General features: G+C 41.5%; 1 protein-coding gene and 1 pseudogene across 2 annotated transcripts; one reads left to right on the forward strand and one right to left on the reverse strand.

Annotated features, from left to right (window-relative positions):
• Positions 1–2,449: 2,449 nt before the first annotated feature.
• Positions 2,450–3,664, reverse strand: LOC100952251 (annotated as a pseudogene).
• Positions 3,665–7,601: 3,937 nt separating this feature from the next.
• LOC100952573 (estrogen sulfotransferase) lies at positions 7,602–21,979 on the forward strand. Of its 2 annotated transcripts, none has more exons than XM_012812148.2 (8): positions 7,602–7,711; positions 9,871–10,018; positions 12,258–12,383; positions 13,200–13,297; positions 15,749–15,875; positions 17,698–17,792; positions 19,104–19,284; positions 21,540–21,979. In XM_012812148.2, exons 2-8 carry the CDS (start codon positions 9,871–9,873, stop codon positions 21,650–21,652), a joined length of 888 nt encoding a protein of 295 aa, XP_012667602.1. In that variant the 5' UTR covers positions 7,602–7,711; the 3' UTR covers positions 21,653–21,979. The 2 variants fall into 2 exon arrangements, with proteins under 2 accessions (XP_012667602.1, XP_003801029.2); XM_003800981.3 differs by lacking the exon at positions 7,602–7,711 and adding an exon at positions 8,014–8,374.
• The last annotated feature ends 1,764 nt before the right edge of the window (positions 21,980–23,743 follow it).

The following is a 23,743-nucleotide window of genomic DNA, read 5'->3' on the forward strand; positions in this document are numbered from 1 at the left end:
CACTCTCTGCACATATGGACTTGGTCAAAATAAAGACCTCAGTTTGACCCTGCTCCAGAATCCAGGCCTTCACCTCCAGCTCCATCTCCGGCCCTTCTGGAGGGTCCCTCGCACCGGCTTCGGGTCTCAGCTCTGAGGAAGCTCATCTTCCCGCCGCCCCACAACCAAAGGTGCCCTCCCTGTGAGGAGGTTGGAGTGTGTCTTGGCCTCTGGGGAAGCTTCTCGTTGTTTCACTGCCCCGTGCCTGACGGCGCCCTCTGTGGGAGGAGGTCGGAGTGTGTCTTGGCCTCTGGGGAAGCTTCTCGTCCTTCCCTCCTTTGGAGGAGGCCGCAGTGTCTCTCTGCAGCTCTGCTGCCTGCTCTTTACCATATTTAATAACCATTAGCCTAAGTCCTACACTGCAGTAAAACTATTTCAGCATTTTCTAGGGGATTTTATAATTATTTTTGAAAACTTATCAACTAGGTCACTGTGTTGGCTGAAAATGCTTTTGTTGAAAGTTTGTTGTGAGTTCCACAAACCTGATCACTGTATTTCAGGGTATTATTTTGCATATAGATATTGTTACTGCTTTCTAAAATTACACTTTAAATTTGTAAGCATAAATAAAAGAATTAAAAACATCCATAGAGATAGAGAATTAGTACTACCCATGTATAATGTGCATTCTTATTTTTCTCTTAAAACTGAGCAAAAAATGTGTGCATTATACATGGCAAAACACAGTGTAATTCCACTATCACCTCAGGATGTGGGCTTTTGAAAAAAACCTGCTTTTCCTTTTACCATCCCCTCCTTCTCTTGAGTCTGTAAAGTCTGGTTTGGGTTACAAGTCTGTCCTAGCTATGTGTCAACATGATTGGGTTGAGTATGCCTCCTTAATCCAATCATGTTGACACAGAATTAACCATCACAAAGAGGAAGGGAATCACAGCAAGAGAAGAGAATGGTTGCACAATCTTCCCACCATTTCATACTAGCTTGAATTGAAGGGGGGAAATCCCCCAAAACTAAATAAATTCACAAAGATATAGAACTATAAGATGAGGATTTGTAAAATATTTATAAAACTTTCAGTCATTTTTTAAAAGCATAACAATACTGCCCTAGTTATGTGATGACCTACACCGTAAAAATATGAATTATAATTTACTTTACATGTATTTATTACTTGGAAATGTATAAGCTTGTTAAAATGATTGAATAAGGCCAATTTATCATTAATAGTAATCTCAATGACTACTATTTTTGATTTTAAAGTAAACTCTAACAAATGGATGACAGAATATATCTGGCAAGAATGACAAGGAAAAGATAAACTACTAAATTTAAAATTGAAAAAATATGAATTTAAGATTTTCCTTTACTAAGATTAAACAAAGATTCTGGGTTTTGTAAATAATTTCATGAAATCTGACATTTAAAGTATCTGCCATTTCCTAATATTATGTGCTTAAACAAATAATAATAAAAAGTTAGCATTATAGTGTTCTTTTCTGATAAGAGTTCCAGGGACTTTCATGATGATAGATGAATCTGTAGTCACTTTTAATTTTTAGGTTCATGGAATACTAAAAGCTGAATCCATACATTTACATTAGTGTCCAATGAGACTTCCAGTCTCAGGGCTGACCTGTGCAGAGCATGTAAAGCATCACTCTCATCCCTACCTAAAGCAACAACAAAAAAAGCTGAACAAACTGAAATCCACAAGTCTTTTTTTAGATCCATTAGAAAACTGAGATCACAAGGTGAACTACAGTCCACTAACTAACTGTAAAGACAGTTAAATACATGGAAAGAAAGCAAATAGGAAGCAGAAGCCCCCAGGCTGCAGCTGGTAGGAGCATCACACGGTGATCATGAGGCTCTGGAGCTGCCTGTGGGTCAGCTGGAGAGGTGGAGCCTCATGGTCTGTGAGCTTTACTCCCAGACTAACCACCAGGCTGTCACGGTGAAGAAGGAAGGAAAAAAAAAATTCCCTTGTGCTTCAAGCAGGGATAAGAGGAAAAACAACCACTCTGAAATAAACCTAAAGTGTTCTGGACAACACTGGCCTGCCCACTAAACAAAATAGGACAAGACTTTGCCAGCGGCCTGAGAGTGGCCACTGCCCAGCCGCAGACTCTGCCTCCCGCCTCCCGCCTCCCCGGCCCCAGCATCTCCTCCCTGACACACCAATAGGGCTTCTGCACAATAATCGTGGCTTGCAGCTGAAAGAGCTACAAATAATATGACTGACTACATAAAACCAAGTGATATCAGAATCTAAATTGGACCCTGATTATTACTTCTCTACTTCCCCTTCCTAACCACTCTTTTGACTTTGGACAAGGCTAGATTATTGAGTCCAAGGCCACGGGGGCTTTTCATAGGAGTCTTGTTGGGACAGAGCTTCCTGAGAACCCACGGGTGGCGAGTTCAGGGGGCTGAGTGGTACAGGGTGGGCCTATGACTCCTCACCCATCTGAAGCAGGGAGTTGATGGCAGTGTCCTTGTTCCCTCTCTGGGCTTCCAGCACAGAGTGGATATCCTTCCCGTCCATGTTGGGAAACATGTCCTGGATGGCTTTCAGATCCTCCTTGCTGCAGCAAGGCTGGGCACTCATGGCTGACAGTGGCGTGGCTATAGGTATCATGCCGGGGCTGCAGACGGCAGGCATCCTTGTGATGGGCACGTAGCCAACGCCCTGCTGGTACATGGTCGGCATCAGACCACCGGTTGAGGTGGCATCACCATGGCGCGCGGCAACAGCGAGTAGGACATGACCAGGTTGATCACGCCCTCCTCGTCATCACCCAGCCACCCACTCAGACAGTGCCAGTTGTCCTCCACTGCACCCTCTTGCTTCAGGGACTCGAGCATGGTGATGAAGGAATTTCTAGAGATACCTGAAGATAGTAGAAGACACAAAAACAAGGACTCTAGAGGACACTGACACCGGAGACCCTACAGCACAGCAAGCTTTAAATGTGCCAAAGAGATGCACAATAGCCACAGATCAGACACTGTCAGATGCTGGTGAGGCTGTGGGGCAGCAGCAGGTCTCCCTCTCAGCTGCCGGGAATGGAGAGCGGAGCAGCACTTTGGAAGACAGCGTGGTCCTTTCTCAAGAAGCTGATCACTGTCATACCACACCACCCAGAGACCACACACTAGGCATTTACTCCGGCGAGGTAAGAGCCACGGCCACTGTGCAAGAGAGACCTGCACATCAGCGTGTATGGCCACTTCATTCCTGACTGCCTAAAACTGCAGGTAACCCAGATGCCCTCTGAGGCGCGAATGATAAACAGCTGTGGTGTGTCCAGGTGACGGGGTAAAGTTCAGCAGCTAGAGGAAATGAGGTCTCAAGTCACCAAACCGTCAGAGGAATCATGAGTGCACATGGTTATGTTGAAAAACCAGTCTGAAAAGGTGACACCATCTGACTCCAACTGCTGTTTGACACGTGGAAAAGGTGAAGCCGAAACCACCTTCACAGATTGACAGAGGATGGAGGCGAGAGCTAGAGTGAGGCCCCAGGACTCCGGGAGGAGCAGGCTTGGCTAAAACAGCAACAGGAATCAGCCACTGTCTCTTCACCTGCTTCATAATAATCTCTATTCCCTCTGTTGGCTTCTCTGTCCTGGAATAGACTTTGAGATTTCTTCAGGTCCGGCATTGCAGTAACAGACTCACTCAGACCAAGAAGCTTACTACCCTGGCCTTGGACCCGCCACCCAGGATGACCCTCCCGCCTTTCCTAGCCCTCTAGCAAATGACATTTAATTTCTGTCATAGCACACCTGGCTGTCACCTGAGCGACTCTGTGCCACACTTGGAATTGCTTAGGAAGAGGCCCTCGCCCTGCTCTGTGAAGCCTGCTTACATTTCAGATGGTGACTGGTTATCCTCAGGACTTGGAGGGAAGGGCCTGCCAACAGCCTGAGGGAAAGTGGACTGGCCCTGAGATGTCTCCTCACCACCCATGTGGCCATCAAGTTGGCTAGATGACGTCATTCGTGCATCAAGCCTTATCCCCTGAGAAAACCAAAACTCAAGGCTAGCAGTGGATGGTCCGGAGCCCCAGTGGCTGGGACAGGAATGTCACTGCCATCGCTGTAGCGGTCAGCCTGCCTTGTTCTTTTGTGATGCATGTTGTTCCTGAATGCGTTTGATCCCCAGGCAAATGCAGTAAACCACAGTAGATATTCCCATGCAATGTCTATTTCATATATATGAAATGTAATAGAATAGTAGTGAAGAGGAGAATAAAGTTGGTTAGGATAAAGTAAGGGTAGTTAAAAGACAACATGAGCCTCCACCACCTTGCTTAAGCAATATTCTTTTTCCTTGATGTCTCCAGCCCCCAGACCCAGGCCATAAAGATGGATATCTTAAAGAATTGAGCAAATACTCCCTGGGGTGGGGGTGTGTGTGTGTGATAGCACCAGGAGGTTAAAGATACTTTTCCATTGCTAGAGAACAGTTTACTTTGATGTTGCTGTAAATTAAGTTTTAGATTAAGCAGTAGTTTACTAGATGCTTTCTCTTTGTAACTTTCTATAAGAATGGCTGCATTTGTAACCAAGTCTTGAAGAGGCAACTCTCACTGTTCTCCAGAATTTCTGGCCTTCTGAAAATAAAGCTCGATGGGATTATCCTCGTCCCTGCATATTGGCTGGACAGAGACAGGTGGCCAGACCCTCTTTGTCCAGTACTAAAACTATGTAGAATAAACATGTCAGTGATTTCTAGGGATTGGGGGTAGAATAGGTGAGTGAATGGGTTGAGCCTAAAGGATCTTTATGGCAGTGAAACTACAGGATATTCCAAAAGTTGTTCCTAAAGTCCCCTTACACTAGGAAAATGGGAAATTGTAGCTAAATGTACATTTACAAAATAGTGCAAAATTTTACTAAATATTTACAAAATGTTCTCTGCATGTAGGCTATTTCTTTGTAAAATTTTGTAATTAATATTTTGTTAATAAAGGTATATTTTGGTGCAGTTCCCAACTTTCCCTATGTATGGCGACTGCAGAGAAGACTACTGGGACACCCTGTGCTCCCTAGGATACTGCAATGGCAAATGTATGACATTATGCATGTATCAACACTCAGAAAATTGCATTTACTGAAGTGTGGACACCGATGTAAACTATGGACCATAGTTAATACTAATGTGTCCATACTGGTTCTTCAGTTCTAACAAAGGAACCATAGTAATGCAAGGTGTTAATAAATGGAAACTTATACAAGAGAGTAGGAAAATAAAAGACCTTTCTGTCCTACCTGGCCACTTTTTTTAAACTCATAACTGCTCTACAAAAAGTCTATTACTAATTTTGAAAACTCAGTTACCATGTCTCTTATTTTTATACTATTAATATTAAAATCTTGTCATTTGCCAACCAGGCTGTATAGGACCATCAAACTCAAACTAAAGGACATGTGTGGTACACAAGGATAAGAAAATGCACAATGATCACAACTAGGAACGGTCACTGGGAACATTCCGTCACACAGACATGCAGGCTCCACATTTCTTGGCAGGGTTTTAGAGCATGACTGCTGTATCAAGGCATATCTGCCTCAGTTATATTTTCACATGTTTGTTAGTACATCAGAGAATTACATATTTCTGGGGTATCTGCTTAAATTCTGAAGGTCAAGATAAACATTTAAAACCTGGTGCTTTTCTAGAAAGGAAGGAGAAAGATCAGACTATTTGATCCAAATATTGTGTAACTCCTTCTGTACCCATTACTCACGGAGAAGAATGAAGTTTCAGGGCCGTTTTCATTTAGATATTTTGTAAGTCATTCTGTACCCATTACTCACAGAGAAGAATGAAGTTTCAGGGCCACGTTTATCAGCAGGTTAATCTTTATCATTTGGATTATTTTTCTAAGGCTAGATGTGTATTGACCCTCAGCGTCACATGATTCAGAAGTATTGTAACATCCCTGAAGCCAACTGTTTATAAGTGAGTGAAAGACAGACAGATGTTCTCTAAGATTAAACCTCTTCAGATTAGCTTGTGCTTATTTTCCGCCTTTTTGAATTAAGGAATAAATTTGCTGAACAATAAGGGAAACCTCATAGATCTTTATCGTTAAAAAATTAAAGTGAAGCTATGTTAATGGTTAAAACTATAGTATTATTGAATTTGTATATTTAATGATTGTTTTAAGCCACATTTTATTTAACTCAAATAATATGACTGACTACATAAAACCAAGTGATATCAGAATCTAAATTGGACCCCTGGTTATTACTTCTCTACTTCCCCTTCCTAACCACTCTTTTTACTTTGGACAAGGTCAGATGTTATTGTCCGATGACAGCTATGCATCTCTGCTCATTTTTCTTAAATGCATGTACATCGACCACTTTTGATGTAAATATATATCAAACATCTACCCTATTAGATGCCAGGCAGTGTGCTCATTACAAGGTCAGATTATGTTTTCAAAGCATTTGCAGTTTAATAAGTGACTCTCAAGATTGGCACAGCAGAGAAAGTGCTAGTGAGGAGAAAATTCAAGTCTGAAGGTCGGAGAGAGTGAGGTCTCTCCTCCAACGGACAATGTAAGCAGAATTGAGGTGAAGAAAAGCTTGTCTGGGGTTGGAACTGCTGTTGGAGGAATGGAGGGAGCAGAGAAGGGAGGTTTTCTGACCTGAGAAAGGGTTAGGTACAAAGAAATGAATAGAAAAAAGATTGAGGATCCTTCCATCCACAGCCCTCTGGCATCTACTGTTCTCATTCCCCTCTAAATTCCAACAGTGTCAATGCCGCCTTTACCTGAGGATTCCACACTGCACTGCTGTGTGGCTGGGGGCAGATGGAAGTGAGGTTTCCAAAAGATGCAACAATCCAAAGTACACAGCATTTACATTCTTGCTTTAGCTATCTCCCCCCCCCACCCCCCAACCCTCCAGGGCTACTTAAGAGTTGAAGACAAAGATTTTAAACAGTTGCTTTCCAGTTGACGTCTTAGGACACAACCAAGTACCCCTAAGCCTTCTTCGGTAAGTTTCAGCCAACTAACCAAGTCCTGCTGACCCAGGGTCCTCACTGCCCCCATCGTTCTCCCCATCTTTCACTCTTCTGCCTTCCTTCCCTAAATTCACGCTTTTTTTTTTTTTTTTGCACTTTTTAGCCAGGGCTCGGTTTGAACCTTCCACCTCCAGTATAAGGGGCCAATGCCCTACTCCTTTGAGCTACGAGCACCACCTCTAAGTTCACGCTTTTCAAGTTCAAACCCATCTATGTTATTATTCATCAGGGAGTGAGTAAGGCTCTCCCTTCCTATCTTCATATGTTTGGCTCCAGGCCTCTTTTCTCTCACCTTCCCCTTTACTTTCTCGTCTTCCCTTTCCCTAATCCCCTGATGGCTATTGACAAATTTAGTGATTTGATTATGAGCCAAAAAAAAAAAAAAAAAAGCTGGCAGCGGCTCCCCTCCCTCCAGCTCTGTGAATGAGCGTGGCTGGAGCTTGTGGAGGTGTGCTCCATATCTATGGCAATCACTGCCTCACAGGCTCCCAGAGCCAAGCTCCTCAGAGGAAGCCCCGCCCCTCTGGCATTCAGAATATAAACTCACCAGCAACATTCCAAATGCACAGTGGTTCTCATCTCTTTTTATGCAGCTTAAAACCTGACTTGGTATTGGAAGAGAGCTAAACTGGATTATTCAATTTCTTCCACAGGATCATCCGGACAGGTTGTATTCTTTTATTATTGATATTAATACTTAGATTTTTAGGTCTAGAAAATATGGCATGCAAATAGTATATCACACATCTCTTAAAACAAAAATATAGGGAGAACAAAATAAGTCATATGGTAGTAAATTAAGAATACAAAATATTTGAAGACTTGTAAAGTTATATGTTTGTCATTAAATATCTTGCATTTATATACTGTTTTGCTACTTAAAGAGTTTTAACATAAAATTGCAGGAGTATGGGTCCCCTGTAAGTCCTGAACACTAGATGGGTTCTCTTTTCACTATTGAGGGGAATTAAGAGGGACTTCACGTTTCATGGTCACAGCTGTGATTAGGGGCCTTGCAAGAAGCACTCTTATATGAGAAACATCAGGTAAATTTAGTAGACATTCATAGTTTGTGGTAAATCATTGACAAGTAGAGTAAACAGTACCTCTGTTATCTATGAATTCTTAGACGAAAGTACAAAGCCCAGAGAAACTTGATCAAATAAACAAATGCATATTCCTGACCACTTACTTTGCATCACGGTGATGGAGTCTGGCATAGAAAGATGTACTTTCGGCCACTTTACCCCAATCCAGGCAAACCTAAGAGAATGTGTCTGTACCTACCATGCCAAAATATTCCAGGATTTATTACAATGCTAGGAAGAAGGTGAGCATTCACTCTTGGATTATTTGCTGGATGAAAGGCAGGTGGGAAGATGGAGAAAGGAGGAGACAGAGGAAGGAGGAGAAAAACTTTCTGAATTTAATCAAGCTTATAGGTCACATTTTCACTATTTTCTGTTGAGGTTTCTGAACAACTGTGACCTACATACTTAGGACATGAAACTGACAGTTTCTAAACTAAAGTATATCTTTTGAAAAAACAAGAGTCTGGCTAGAAAAGGAACCCATACGTTGTGATACGAGACAACTTGCCAAAAGAAATGAAAAAGGGAAGAGATTTTATTACACACTTCCTACTTTACCTCTAAGACCAAAATTGACACGAAGGGGCAGCTAGAAGTCAGCCAACAATTTAATGATAAATCCACCACTCCCAGTTAACTACAAGCCAATTCGCACAGACTTGGCTGAACACCAAGAAAGAATTCACATGAATAAACGTATCAATGGGCAGGGCTCAAGCTGTGCCTTCACTACTGATTTCTTTGCATGAAATGTCTATTTTCTGAGAGTAAGGAGAAGGTTTGGGAAACATGGGATTTATTGAAAAGACTGACTTCTATTTTGGGAAGAGAAATTTCATAATTTTGGAGAAATTACATCTAATGTGCCTGAGAGGAAAGTTTTTAAAAAGTTGCAATACGTGTGTGAAAATAACTTGCCAGGCAGCTTTCTGGGCAAAAGTGAACACGAGGGAGATCTAAGCAGGGGAACGGCAAGGACGGGCAGCGTTTGCTGGGATGCTACGTCAAATGGGGTGCGTTTGGCAGTTACAAAAAAAAAATGATATCAAAGGAAGTTAAAAGCCAATGAGGAAAGATCTTAGCACTAATCCAGGACATGAAATGGATTGCAATGGAATGAGGAGACAAATTAGCAGCTAATGATCTTGCTTGACCTTACAACTTTCAATCAAATCATTTCAGTGAAAGTATCCACTATGTTACTGGTCACGTGAAAGACAAAAAACCAGAAGTAATTTCAGAGGTTCCAAAAAAATTTTTCCCACCTTAAGATTCTGTGCCTAATGTAACCATCACAGTGTCATTAATTTCATTTTCTTTTAAATACATTCATCAAGCATTTGAATTCTTTTCATTAAATAACACATAACTCAGAAACATTTAAAAATGCTCTGACTTAGCTATCTAGCAATAACAATCAAATGTGACCATTGATATTTCTTGTCATTTAATGAATAATTGAACCCTTTACCCCCAAACATTATATTTCTGGGCCTATTTTTAATGCCCTATCAATTATAGAAACTGAAGGGTTTGTTGCTTGTATTCATTGTTGAAGATCTTAATGAATCTCTCACATTTTTACTAAGTCTTAAGCATGTTACTTATAATCTCTTGTGCTCTTCTACTGAGGGGCACCAGCAGGCAGGGGACCTCCTCACACCTGCTTGTTAATGCTGAAACATTATAAAGTGTGTACAGAGTGCGAAACTCAACCTTTTTTGTTTTTTTCCAGATGGAGTCTTCCAACTCTGACTATGATAAATACTTTAAGGAAATCCATGGGATTCTGATGTACGAAAGTTTTGTTAAATATTGGGATGATGTGGATGCCTTCCAGGCAAGACCAGATGACCTTGTCATCTCCACCTACCCTAAATCTGGTAATGCTCTTTGTTTCTTGGGTTTTCTTTTTTTTTCATGTAGAAATGGTGAACCCAGCCTGAATGGTAAATATTAAGCTGTTAACTTTTTACATACTCATTCTCGGTGTTAAAAAAGATGGATATAGTAGTTTTCATACAGGCATAGGAAAAGTAGCTCCATTTTGTAACTCTCATCTGAGCCTACAGCTTGAACAGTGCAGTGATGTGGATATTTTTGGTCACATTAGAAACTCCCACAATATAGAGGGATGGATCTATAGTTACCTCATAATGAAAATGTAAAGCCGCCAACTGCTTACCTTGTGCCATTACTGTCTTTGTATACATAGAGCATAAGAACTTTTCATAGATATTTCAAAACTCCTTTCCAGTTAACCAGCTCTTCTTCTTCTTCTTCTTTTTTTTTTCTGAGATAGAGTCTCAAGCTGTTGCCCTGGGTAGTGTGCCGTGGCATCACAGCTGACAACAATCTGAAACTCTTGGGCTTAAGTGATTCTCTTGCCTCACCCTCGCAAGTAGCTGGGACTACAGGTGCCCACCGCAACACCGAGCTATTTTGTTGTTGTTGTTGTTATTGCAGTTGCGTTGTTGTTTCTAGCTGGCCGGGGCTGGATTCAAACCCGCCACCCTCAGTCTATGTGTCCAGTGCCCTGCTGACTGAGTTATGGGCACTGCCCAGCCAGCTCTTCTTTACAATTACACATAACACTCCATTACTTTTAACTTATATTTTTATTTTTTAGAGTTGGGGTCTTGCTCTTGCTTAGGCTGGTCTTAAACTCCTGAGCTCAAGCAATCTACCTGCCTTGGCTTCCCAGAGCGACAATTCCATTTTTAAGCAATGCTTTTTTTTTTTCGAGATGAGTTCAGCTTGTGCATAGTTCTGGAGTTCTGCAATTATACACCTTTAGAAATTAGAATAGTCCAATCCAGATTTCTCTAAGTAGCTGTTCCATTTACCACTTAAAAATAAATATGTTAAACATCAATATGTCTTTGGCTATTTTGACTTTAAATCTGCTCTTTTACTTTTCTTCCCTGTTGGGCTCAATGGCAGCACAATACCAGTGACTGAAGTTGGAAGCTGGCAGATGCTCTGGTTCAGTCCTGTCCCTCAGGGATCTCCCTGCGCCGCTCACCTCATCTGCCCTCTCAGTCTGAGGGGACTCAGCCTCACGCAGGGCCTCCAATCTCCCTTCCTATGACCCCTCACTTCACGGCTATGTTTATTGTGTCATCAGCAAAGTTCTTCTAAACACAGTGCTGATGAACTTGCTATCCTGGCTCACATCTGCTGATGCTGCTCCTGGACTCTGAACAGTGAGGCAGACCCTTTCGTTTGCACACAGGCCCTTCTGCTTGCCTCTGTGAGCTAGGCCCCACTGCCCTCTGTAGGCATACACTTTGATTTAGGACTTACAGCCCATCTCCAATTATTTTCCTCATCACTATGCCACTGTTAAATATCTAACCTTAGATTTTTTTTAAAAACTTAATCTGATCTAATCTGATCTTTGACCTTGCAAACATAGGTTTTATTTTTGGTAGAGATTTGTCCTCTTCCTCCCTATTTGAACCCTCTTTTCCCTCCCATAACTTGTGAATTTATGCCAGCAGCGTATTAAGGGTGAGCTCAATTGTCAGTTCCTTGTGATGGGATTTCTTGCCAAAACATTACCCGGCAGCAGCCGCAGGAGCAGCAGCATTCCCCATCGCATATTTCTCCTTTCAGTCACTCACACCTCCCTCCAGGCTCTGTCACAGCAGTTATTGGACAATGTTACTGACTCTTCAGTGGATTCTTGGCCACAACAGGACAGGGACGAGATGTTCTCTTTTCCATGCTGTATGCACTAGGACACAGTCTAAGGCATCAATAAGTAAAGTTCGTGACTGAGGCATGCCTATGTGTCTTTCCTGCTACTCAAGCCACCTTACTTTTTAGACATAAAAATTGAAGTTCATACCTGATATCAGCTTGCACAAAATCCATCAAGAGCAAACTTGAGCACATCTCACAGGTGTGCCTTACTGTAATACTTGTCTTAATTTATTGAGGTTGTTTGGGGCTCTAATAATATATGAAATTAAGAAAAATATTTCTTGAATCTTGTGGCTATTCAGACCCCCTGCAAATAACATTACACTGGTACCTTCCTATTGTGTCTATACATAAATCCAGCATCATCAACCCTATATAGTCAGCAGGCAAATAAGATTTTTAAAATTTTTACAGGTACAACCTGGGTTAGTGAAATCGTATGCATGATCTATAAAGAAGGTGATGTGGAAAAGTGCAAAGAAGCGATTTTTGATCGAGTCCCTTACCTGGAATGCAGAGACGATACTGTCACCATGAATGGTAATGCCCAATGTGATTTACAAGTGGGGTGTGTGTGCCAAGGTGTGCATGTAGATGGTGCCAGCACGGAGCCATCAGCAAGAGCTTCAGTGAGGATTAAGTCCTACGCATGAGAGAGGACAGATTATATTCAACAGATTATATTTTAGACATTTCTATTTAAGTCTTTGCAGAGCTTATGGTTTAACATGTGTCTGGAACAGAGTGAATAAAGACAGGTCTTGTAACCCTTCATCAGAGCCTCACTATATGTGAACATTTACTTCTCTGTGGGCTGAATGTCATAATATTTTAAATACTGAGAAAATACCCATAAATATTTCAAGGATGTATGCAAAAACATATTCATCACAGATTTTTTAATGTTATGAAAAATTAGAAATAGCCTGAATATTAATCAATAAAAAATAGTTGAAAAGTCATATAATAACACTATGAAGTCATTGTACATTTTTGGATGTTTCTTAATACTGCAGTTTGAATGTAATACATTGAGGGAAAAAAGGTATTCAGAAGACATCAAAAGCTTTACCTCTGCATGTGGTATTGGGGTGTCTGTGAAGTGGGGTGTATTTGTGCAGAAGCTTACTTTCTAAAAAGTTAATAATGATTTTTCCCAAGAAGTGAAATTTCATTTAAGCTTATTTTTTTCTCTGTATTTTCTCCTATTTATACTTCTTTCATAGTCAGTATATATTATTATCATGAACACAATACAGAATCTTAAAGTTACTTCTGTTTTTGAAATATCTTCAGAAATCTGTATAAATATTTATAATTTTTAATGTTGTTTAACTTTTAATGTTTTAATATCAGGAGTAAAAAAATTAAACGAGATGGCATCTCCTAGACTAGTGAAGACCCATCTACCACCTGAACTTCTTCCAGCCTCATTTTGGGAAAAGAATTGTAAGGTAACCCAGCCAGAGCCACATGTCGTCAGGACTTTGTCCACCCCCAGACAGTGTAGAGTGATCTGATCAGATGGCATCTGAACTGCATCTCATGCACAATCATTTATTTTGTTATTTCACTGAGTCTGTAAACATTTAATAATTGTGGGATATAGTCAGATAGTCAGGGTGTAGATTATAATTCCAACTTGGCCATTTGGCTCTGAGAAAACCTGTGAAACTGTCTAAGCCTCAGCTTTCGCTTCTGAGAAAGACGATAATATCATCTCCCTCATGGAATCTGTGAGTAGTAGATGAAAAAATGCTTGTACAGGTGTGTGTAAGCATTTATAATGTGCGTAAGCATTTATAATGTGTGTAAGCATTTACACACGTCTCCTAGTAGATAGTGAACCAAAAACAGTAGTTGCTTTTCCTTTTGCATTTGTTGTTATTACTACTGTGTTGAGCACCCTACTTTTACAAAATACTGTGCTTGGCTTCAGGAGGCACATAAATGAACCAGGAAAGGATTAATGAGATAAATATGGGGTAATTATTTATTGAGTGCTTATCACATGCAAACCTTGACATGGTGCACTGGAGGAAAGAACAAGGGAACAAATAATGCAGGAGGTTCTGTGGGTCCACTAAGAGAATTCAAACCCAGGCTCTGTGGGCGGGGTTGGCGTCCAGGAGCAGGAAGCATCTGAGCTGACATTTGAAGGCTGCCTGAAGTTAGTCTGCGTAAATGCAGAGACAACACAAGGAGGGGATATGAAATCCGGTCAGTTTGGCTGAAATGTTCACTATACGTATTTGCTGGATGAGTGAAGAGAGATAAGCTGACTCTTGACCACGTGAAACATCGGAAGCCAAATTAAGAGCTTGGATTCTGCTCCAGTGGGGACGAGGAGTTATCGGCATATAAAGTGGAAAATTTACATCATCAGGTTTGCCCTCTGGGAAGAAAGTCACATAAATCTCCAAAGCACAGGCAAAATATAAAGTCTGGGACCATGAATGCTGTACCCCGTCCTATCTGATTCTGTGGGTGCCCTGTGACCCACCCTGCAGACGTGAGGGCAGGAAGTACTTCACACAGCTCTCCCTGATAGAAAGACGATCTGCCTCCCTCAGAAACATTCCCATGTTGGATTCTGAATGTGATGTGGCAGACTGGACATTTTTCAGAGTTCAACAGCTTAAAATTTCAAAGATTCCAATGTTTGTTTTTATCATAAGTAGTCCTAAACAGACCACATACATCCTGTTGGGGTCATTCTGCTCATAAGGGCATCTTACTAGCATGCACCAGTTATGTGTGTGTCAGTCGGGAGAGAGGTCGTTCTCATTTTTTAAAGATATTTTCCCAGGCCACTTTGTTCCTTTGTAGAATGGGTGCAGGCTTACTGCTAAATTTTTACTTTTCAAGTGAAAGTAGGCACCATACATTTGCAAAAGCTAAGTCTTCACAAGACTCCTTACATCTCAGAGGCCATGAAGGAGTAGGAGACAGTTGGATGGCTTCATATTTGGAATATTTCTAGGGGAATAATAGAGGGGGAACAAGGAGACACATAATTTAAAGATATTTGTAAAAGTGCATTTAGAGTGGTGGACCAGAAACTATACGTGAAAAAGGAAGAAAGTGATAAAAGTAACAGCTTAATAGATAAGAGGAGCAGCTAAGGCTGAGGTGTTTGAGGCCTTTCTGAGATTGGAGAAGAGGGACATTAAATAACAGGAGTGTGATAAAGAGACCAGAGCACAGCGCTGCCGACTGTCTGCAGAAGTTTGCTCTCCAGACTTACTCTCAGCGGTGTATTCTGGCTGCACATCAGTTCAGTCTCTTCCCTGATAAACTGGGGTGAGGCCTTGTGGCTCTCACCTGTACTCCCAGTACTTTGGGAAGCCAGAAGTTCAAGACCAGCCTGGGTAATGTAACTACTAGTCCTTGTCTCTATAGAAATGCAAAAAAAAAAAAAAAAAAAAAAAAAAAAGATCCAGACCATAGTCCCAGCTACCCAGGAGGTTCAGGTGGGGTAATCAGGAACCTGGAGCCTGGACAGTCAAGGCTACAGTGAGCTGTGACCCAGCCACGGCACTCCAGCCTTCACCCTCGGCTGAGCAGGACCCCCTTTCCAGAAAAAAAAAAAAAAAAAAGAGTGATAATAACTAATCTAACTGACTCAATTTATATTTATCAATGTACAACATTCAAATGAGATAATACATGGAAAAATGGCATAAAAATAAAAAGAACAAATATTGAAGATTGAACAATGTTACAAAGGAGGCTGTCACCTCAGGTTCCTGAAGGGTTTTTCTTTATAATCTTACATATTTTGCACATTTTGCACAATGGACATGTATTACCCTGAAAGTTGAAAACATAAATGCTTTCTTTTTAAATATTGAGACTTTGTGAAACCGTATGAAGTGGCTTAATACACGATTTCATCTTCTTAGATGATCTACCTTTGCCGGAATCCAAAGGATGTGGTTGTTTCTTTTTATTATTTTTTTCTAATGGCAAGAGGACACCCAAATCCTGGATCCTTTGAAGAGTTTGTGGAGAAATTCATGGAGGGACAAGGTAAGAGCAGCTTTTTATCTCAGATTTTTTTTCAAGGTAAGAGATACAAGATAAGACATCTCTGAACAGAATTTTCATTTATTCTGGTTATGTCATCTTGATTTGTCATCAAAAGACAGAAGTCCTAAAAGTTCTCAAGGTTCAGAATAAACATAAGGTTTCCAGACGTAGATGGAAAATTGCATAACTTAGATGTTCCAGTGAGATACCTAAAAATAAAAATATGTGAGTATGGTGGAGTTTGAAATAGCAGTTTTTCTCTTTAACATCAAGACTCTGTGTTCAATTCTCTGCCTTGTCTATTTTTACTGGAAAAGCATTTTACAACATGTCATTACAACTCTATTAAACAAGGAATGAGGGAGAGAATAGAGAACACAAAATGTCCGTTTGTTTCCCCCAAAATGCCACATGCCGTATGAAGCCAGAATACAAAGAAGTTTGAGTATGTATAAAATCTTTGCTCTTTCTACCCAGAGATTTCAACCAGATCTCTCAGAAACATTTTAAGAATTACTTGAGCAGATATTCCGGGAAGTCTTGACTCTTTAGCAACTGGGTGTTCGGATTTGAGGAATAGGGTGTGGCACACTGCCGTGTTCACTAAAGAAGGGTCTTCTTACCCTGTAGTAAGTAGCAAATGCAAGAAAAAATAATAATGCCGCTTTCATATGCACAGAAGGTAACCTTGACTCAATAAAAGTAAGGCATATGTGTTTGCTGCTACATCTCAGGAAAAATTATGCTGAAGCGTCACGCATAAAACACATACCTCACATTGTCAAGTCTCGCGGTGTAGGGCTGAGAAAAATAGTGTTGCTTCTTTTCAAAATGACAAATAAGATCACCATAAATATCATGGGGAAGTGTTTTCTTAGGAGAATTGCCCACTAGGGTCAAAGAATCAAGGAAGTATCCAGTGAGTTAACACAGAGCAGAGCCCTTTGGCTCCTGTGTCATTGTGTTTTGTCAGCTTTTAATTGGATGAAATATTTTTGTGTGGGGGACAGAAGGGAAAGAAATAAAAGGGAAGAAAGAACATTTGTTCATATCATACCATCTCCAAAATGTTCAAATTTTCTGGAGTCAGAATGACACCAAGGTCCCTAAGAAAATACCCTTACCATCTGCAGCAGGGGTCCTCAAACTTTTTAAACAATAAGCCAGTTCACTGTCCCTCAGACCACTGGAGGGCCAGACTGAGGGCCCCGGGATGAGTTGGCTGCTAAGTAGGACAGGCAGCGGTGGCAAAAATACCTGGCAGGCCAGAAAATGTCCTAGGCCGGCTGCATGTGGCCTGCGGGCCGTATTTGAGGACACCTGATCTGCAGCATGAAAAGCACTCACAGAGTTACAGGCCTCAGCTGCCACAGTTAGTCTTTAAATGGAACATTTGAGAGCTAGACTTAGCTCTTCTGGCTAAAAGACCATTGATAGTTTCATTCAATCAACTCCATTCAGTAAAAATCTGATATTGCACGCACACACACACACACACACACACACATACACCAGTTTAAAAAGTGTTCTCAGGAGCTCTGAGTCAAAATGATGAGAAGAGGACATTCCTTACTTTTCTTTGAAACTATGTCATAATGACACACTTCGACATAGTGTGTACTTGTGTTTCTGTACGTGGTTTAACCAACACACTTTGCTGCTCTTGCTGCAGAGAACTTTGCTTATGACCTGCAGCTGACCCATTAGTTCTCATTTCATGATCGTTCGTTTTCATTTGTTTGTTGTTATTGTTTGAAAACCTGTTGTCAAGCTGTATAAAGATGACGTATTGCCTTTACATTGTTTTTCTCTCTAATTTTAGTTCCCTATGGCTCCTGGTATAATCATGCAAAATCTTGGTGGGAAAAGAGAGTGAATCCACATGTGTTATTTCTTTTATATGAAGACATGAAAAAGGTGAGAGGCTGGAGACACGTGGACAGTTGGTAGTTTCTAAGATGTGTGTGTCTGACAGTGTTCTGGATATAGAAATCTTCCTTTAAATAAAGGATGAAAACTACCTCCAAAAGTTTTAAAAGAAAAACTGCAGTAATCTCATTACTTTAGTACAGATTTGATACTAGAAAATAAATTTATTCAAAAACTTAAACCCAAGTCTTAAAAAATTCCCAAAATATAAATTTGAAAGAAATTTAGTTAATGAAATAACAACACACATGTGCATACATACACACACAAGGAATCACCAATAAATCAACTAGTCTTCAAATCTATACATGTCAGAATTATCAAATAGGAATTATGAAATAAGTATGCTTAATATGTTTAAAGAAATAAAAGATGAAAATTTAACAATTTCAAATAAACAGGCAGCTACTAAAATTGACAGGGCAAATTTGAAAAAAAAACAGCCAAATAGAATTTCTAAAAATATAAAATTTTTAAATATAGAACATTAAGAATAGGTTAAATAACCAAGTAGACAGGGTTAAATGACGAATCGGCAAAGTGAAAGACAGAGCTGAGTTCTGCAGAATGTCGCACATTGAGATCAATAAAATACTTGATAAAGAGTAACAGGTACGCAGGACTGAGGGGTGAGGTCTTACATCCACTCAAACTTCCAGGAGAGAGTAAAGACAGTGCTGAAATGGTAGCTTGCAAAGTTACCAAGATGGGATTCAAATTTCCTCATCACCTAGTTTTTCTTCAGCTTTATTAGTAATCACAGTAATTCAAAATAAAAATCTCCATGGGATTCTCATTTCACACTCACCAGATTGATAGTAAGCATTTACAAACATCAGTTCATTTAGTTCTTCTAATGATTTTTGAAGTATCTTTTATATCCCTTTAAAAGGCTGGACCTGGGGTCTCACACTTATAATCTCAGCACTTTGGGAGGCTGAGATGGGAGGACTGCTTGAGGCTACAAGTTTGAGAACAGCCTGGATAACACAGAAAGACACTATCTCTATAAAAATTTTGTGATAATTAGCTAAGCATGGTGGTGTGCATCTGTAGTTCTGGCTACTTCAGAAGTTGAGGCAGGAGGATTGCTTAAGTCCAAGAGTTCAAGACAATAGCAGTGAGCTATGATTGTGCCACTCCACTCCACTCCAGCCTGGGTGACAGAACGAGACCATGCCTGGGGAAAAATACACTTTCAGTGGAGGGGAGGGTTTTTTTTGTCTTTCATTTTTTATCCAAATAGTTATTTATTCAATTTTAATGATTTTATTCTCAAAGCATTATTTTTCTCCCTAGGATATCAGAAAAGAGGTGATGAAATTGTTTCAGTTCCTAGAGAGGAAGCCATCAGAGGAGCTTGTGAACAAAATTATACAACATACCTCATTCCAGGAGATGAAAAATAACAAATACACCAACTACACGATTCTGCCCTCAGATGTGATGAACCATCAGGTGTCGCCCTTCATGAGAAAGGGTAAGAAGTCTGTGGTGTGTGTCCCGTTATAGGAAGGCACAAGGTGACATGGTCACAGGCAAAAATCCAGTGAGGCCTGTCCATGCCTGTGGACCCATCGTGTCTCTTTGGTCCTCTCTGATGCATGATTACTCTCTCTACTGAGTTTCCAATTGTGCAGGCACATTATACACTGCTACTAAATTGTGAGTCTTTGTTGACTGGCAGACACCCTCACCCCCACACCGGAGGTAACGTCACACTCTGCAAACCATCGTGACAAAGCCTATGTGACTTCTGTCTTCTTGTCTTTTTAAGTTTTAACCAGAAACTTGAGAGAAATGTTCTATCTTGAGATGAGGAAACAAGCTTAACAATTAGTCATCATTTCCTTGAATAAGAGACAGACAACTTTTTAAGATCAAGTGGCAAAGGTAGGAATTCAAATACACCTTTGTTAACAAATTAGCAAAACGTAAGGAGGTGAAATTCTATGTGGAAGAAGGCATGGCCTGAGCAGACATGGAGTGTAGTCAGTTTACAAATCTAACGGAGTGTAGCAGAGTATTGGGACATCTGCAATACTGATATGTGAGGCAGCAAAAACAGAATAGAGAAAATCTTGTTCATCCAAACATATTGTCAGTGAAAGGGCTAGGCAATTTGTAAAATAAAGGGACAGCAAACATGCCACCAGGTAAAAACAAAGAGCCACTGAGAAGAGTCAAGTGTTAGATTAGAATTTTATTATCCACCCTCAGGATTTCTATCTTCTTTTCCAAAATGTCTACATATATAGTTAAGGTAAAACAAAAGACTTAAAGTAATCATTATGCTTGCACAATTACTGCTAAACCCTCAAGCCCTATCTGATTTTCAGGGTACATATTTTCTATCTTTTGCTTTGGGGGTGATTTTAGTGAGAAAATTTAAGAGTCTTTGGGCCAGGGGGCAAATGAACTCATGACTAGTTTAAAAAGGAGGGTGATATTCTTCCATAACAGGAGCTTTGGGTGTGTGATAGAAAGCAAAAAGGCAGTATCTGCTAGGTCTGTAACGGCTGAGGTGGAAACACTCTCCACCGGCGCTGGCAGAAGTGGGTGGGTGGCAGTGTGTGCAAAGGATGCCTGCCGCCACCAGTGCTCACACCTGTAATCCCAGCACTCTGGGAGGCCAAGGCAGGAGGATCTCTTGAGCTCAGGAATTTGAGACCAGCCTGAGCAAGTGCAAGACCAGATCTCTACTAATAATAGAAAAACTAGCCAGGTGGGTGATGGGTGACTGTAGTCCTAGCTACTCAGAAGGCTGAGGCAGGAGGATCACTTGAACTCCAGAGTCTAAGGTTGCTGTGAGCTACGATGCCACAGCCCTGTATCCAGGGCAACAATGTGAGATTCTGTCTCCAAAAAAAGCCTGAATATAAATAATGAATTAGATGTTGTGGTTCAGGAAATAACTTCCACATTTATGTTTTGAATGCCTGGTGTTGCCATTAACCAGGTTATGAAAAAATACATAGAGGAAACACAGTTTGGTGTGGAAGAAAATTATTATTATTATTATTATAATCATTATTTTTTGAGACAGAGTCTGACTTTGTCACCCTTGGTAGAGTGCTGTGGTGTCATAGGTTACATCAACCTCAAACTCTTGGGCTCAAGCCATTCTCTTGCCTCAGCCTCCTGAGTAGCTAGCACTATAGGTGTCTGCCACAACACCCGGATATTTTTAGAGATGGGTCTTTCTCTTGCTCAGGCTGGTCTCAAACCTGTGAGCTCAAGCAATCCACTTGCTTTGGCCTTCCAGAGTGCTAGAATTACAAGCATGAGCCACCTTGCCCAGCCTAGAAAATTAATTTTTTAACTAATTGAATTTATAACACTTGGAAAACATCCAGGTGGCAACGTCACCCAGCCAGTTGGATATGGACCATAAGACTGGATTTGAGTGATATCAACTTAAGATGATTTTTAATATTTCAGGAGTGGGAAAACATGGGCTTATGTGGAAACTCCAACATTTCAGGGGTAAACTCCAAAAGAAAAATTGAGTGAGGTAACATAAGAGGAAAGAATCAGAATATTTTTTTTTTATTTGACAAATCAGGATAAATCTATTTTTGTAATCTCAGGTATATTATTTACAGTATACATTGTCTTCTACAAAAAGAATGTCAAGAATAGTATTTAAGTGTTAATGAAAGTGATGAATGTTAGAAAGACCTCAGGATTCTGTTTCGAGCCTTTTTACTGATTGTTCTTCCTCTGTTCTTGCAGGGGTCATAGGAGACTGGAAGAATCACTTCACAGTAGCGCTGAATGAAAAATTCGACAAACACTATGAGCAGCAAATGAAGAAATGCACCCTGACGTTTCCAACTGAGAGCTAAGCAGGGCTTTCTTTGCTCAGAGTGTATGGATTAAGGATGTCTTTTTATCATTCTTTACTTTACAATTTTAGATTGGCGGGGAAGGGACATGTGAAGGATCATGGGTCAGGTTCCCGTGTTTGCGGAGTTCCTATAAAGGGGAGCCAGGTGCTTTCCTCCTTGCAATCATCTTTTACTATTGTTTTATTTTCTTTTGCTTCCTCTTCTTTTCTATTTTTTTACAAGTGTTATACAAAGCTATAATCTGTGGAAAAATGTAACGCAGTTGATTCAGCATTTTAGAAATAATAATTCAGCATTTTAAAAATAAAAGCATTCCGAACCACGTTTTCATTACTCTTTTCCATTTAGTAGTGAATCATATACGGATATGTGTATATGTATGTTAATCGTCTCACATGAACCTCAAAACCCTGCGAGGAAGAATCAAGGAACACACACACACACACACACACACACACACATCTGGGGGCAGAACCACAGCTATGATTCCCTTCTTGATTTTCTTTGACTTTCTACAAATACGAAATATCTTTCACTATAATTAGTAACCATTTTTTTTCCCCCAGCAAAATCCCCTTTAGCCACATCCCGGCCCCACCATTTGACCGGAGCTGGGGAAAGGGCTCCCCGGGCGCGGCCACACCCACAGCGGCCAGGAGCTGTCCTTCCCCACTTGCTGGCCGGACCCACGCTCGAAGAGGAGATGTCACCAGAGGGCTCCTAACTGTCCCGAACCTACTGGTTCAAGTGGCGCAGAGGCCCTGGTGGGGGACGCGCTTATGCTCGGGGGGGGGGCAGCGGCACAGACCCCACAGTCTCCTTGCTCCAAAAGCCAGTGGCAGATGTCGGTGGCTGAGTCGTCCGAGCAGCTCTGGAAGAAGGACAGGCCAGCTTGAGTCGTGGCTTCCCGCAGGTCAACGTGGTGGGAGGTTTGCTGGGCCAGCTGGTAGCAGCAGGGCGAGGTGCAGGTGTCATGGGGAGGTCCGCTGGCCCGCAGGGCACCAAGGCGGCTGGAGCAGACTTGGGCAGGGAGGAAGGAGAGGTGAGATAGGTCTCCTGTCACTCGGCCCCCCTGTTGCCCAGATGTTGTTCACCAGCAGGTGGCTCCACAGGTGTCTGTCCAAGCTGGTCAGCAGCAGTGTCCTAATGGAGCCCCCTCTGCTTCCTGAGGACCCAGCCCCAGTTGGGGTTCCCTCATTGCCACAGGACACAGGCAGCTGCTCTCGCTAATCCATGGCGCAGGCCACAGGCAGGGACGCAGGAGAAGAGGCGGCTCCATAACCAGATCTGGGTAGGGGCCATAGTACTGGGTGGACGCTGCTTGCGGTGGCGCCCACAGGTCCCCTGCCCATTGGAGCGCGGCCTCCAGCCCATGTGGTGTGCGGTGGGCGGCTCTGCTCCCACTCCGCCAGGGTGAGCAGCTGGGAGCTGCTGCAGAACGAGCTTCTGTTCCAGTAGCTGTTGGATTTGGCCGACCTTGGGTCAACCTGTGTGTGGGACCTGTTCCCTCTCAGTAATGCTCAGTGTGGGTGGCCACCAGGGAGGGAGCAGCCCGCAGCTCGGCCTCTCGCAGCTCACACCGGCTCCTCTTTGGCCCCAGCCTGCAGGAGTCCCACACTCACGGCAGGTGGCTGGGGTGACTAAGCCCCACCATCGCCATCATGCACACAGCCCGGCACCAGGGTTTCCAGTCCTTCTTCACCCCCCAGCACCAGTAACATTAATAAAACTGTACCAAAATTAACAAAGATGAAAAGATAAAAGAAGTAAATCACTAAAATCAGCCATGAGAGCAGGGCTGACACCATGTGTTCTGTGTCCAGTAAAAGGCAATGAGAAGCAGATATAGGCTCATAAATCTGACAGCTTAGGAAAAAAGGACCAATTCCTCAAAACTACATACTACTTTGTTTCAGAATGTGGTTGTAAAAAATAGATAACTAAATACACTAGCGGACTCATACACGATGAAGTAGATGATCTTAATACTTTATAACCATTATATATGTAACAAAAATATTGTTGAAAAAGAAATTCCCAGGTGTAGATGGCTTCTGTGGAGAATTTCACCAACATTTGAAGAAAAGT

This window comes from Otolemur garnettii, unplaced genomic scaffold (genome assembly GCF_000181295.1).
Source record: "Otolemur garnettii isolate 467f Iridium unplaced genomic scaffold, OtoGar3 scaffold00191, whole genome shotgun sequence".
NCBI lineage: Eukaryota > Metazoa > Chordata > Mammalia > Primates > Galagidae > Otolemur > Otolemur garnettii.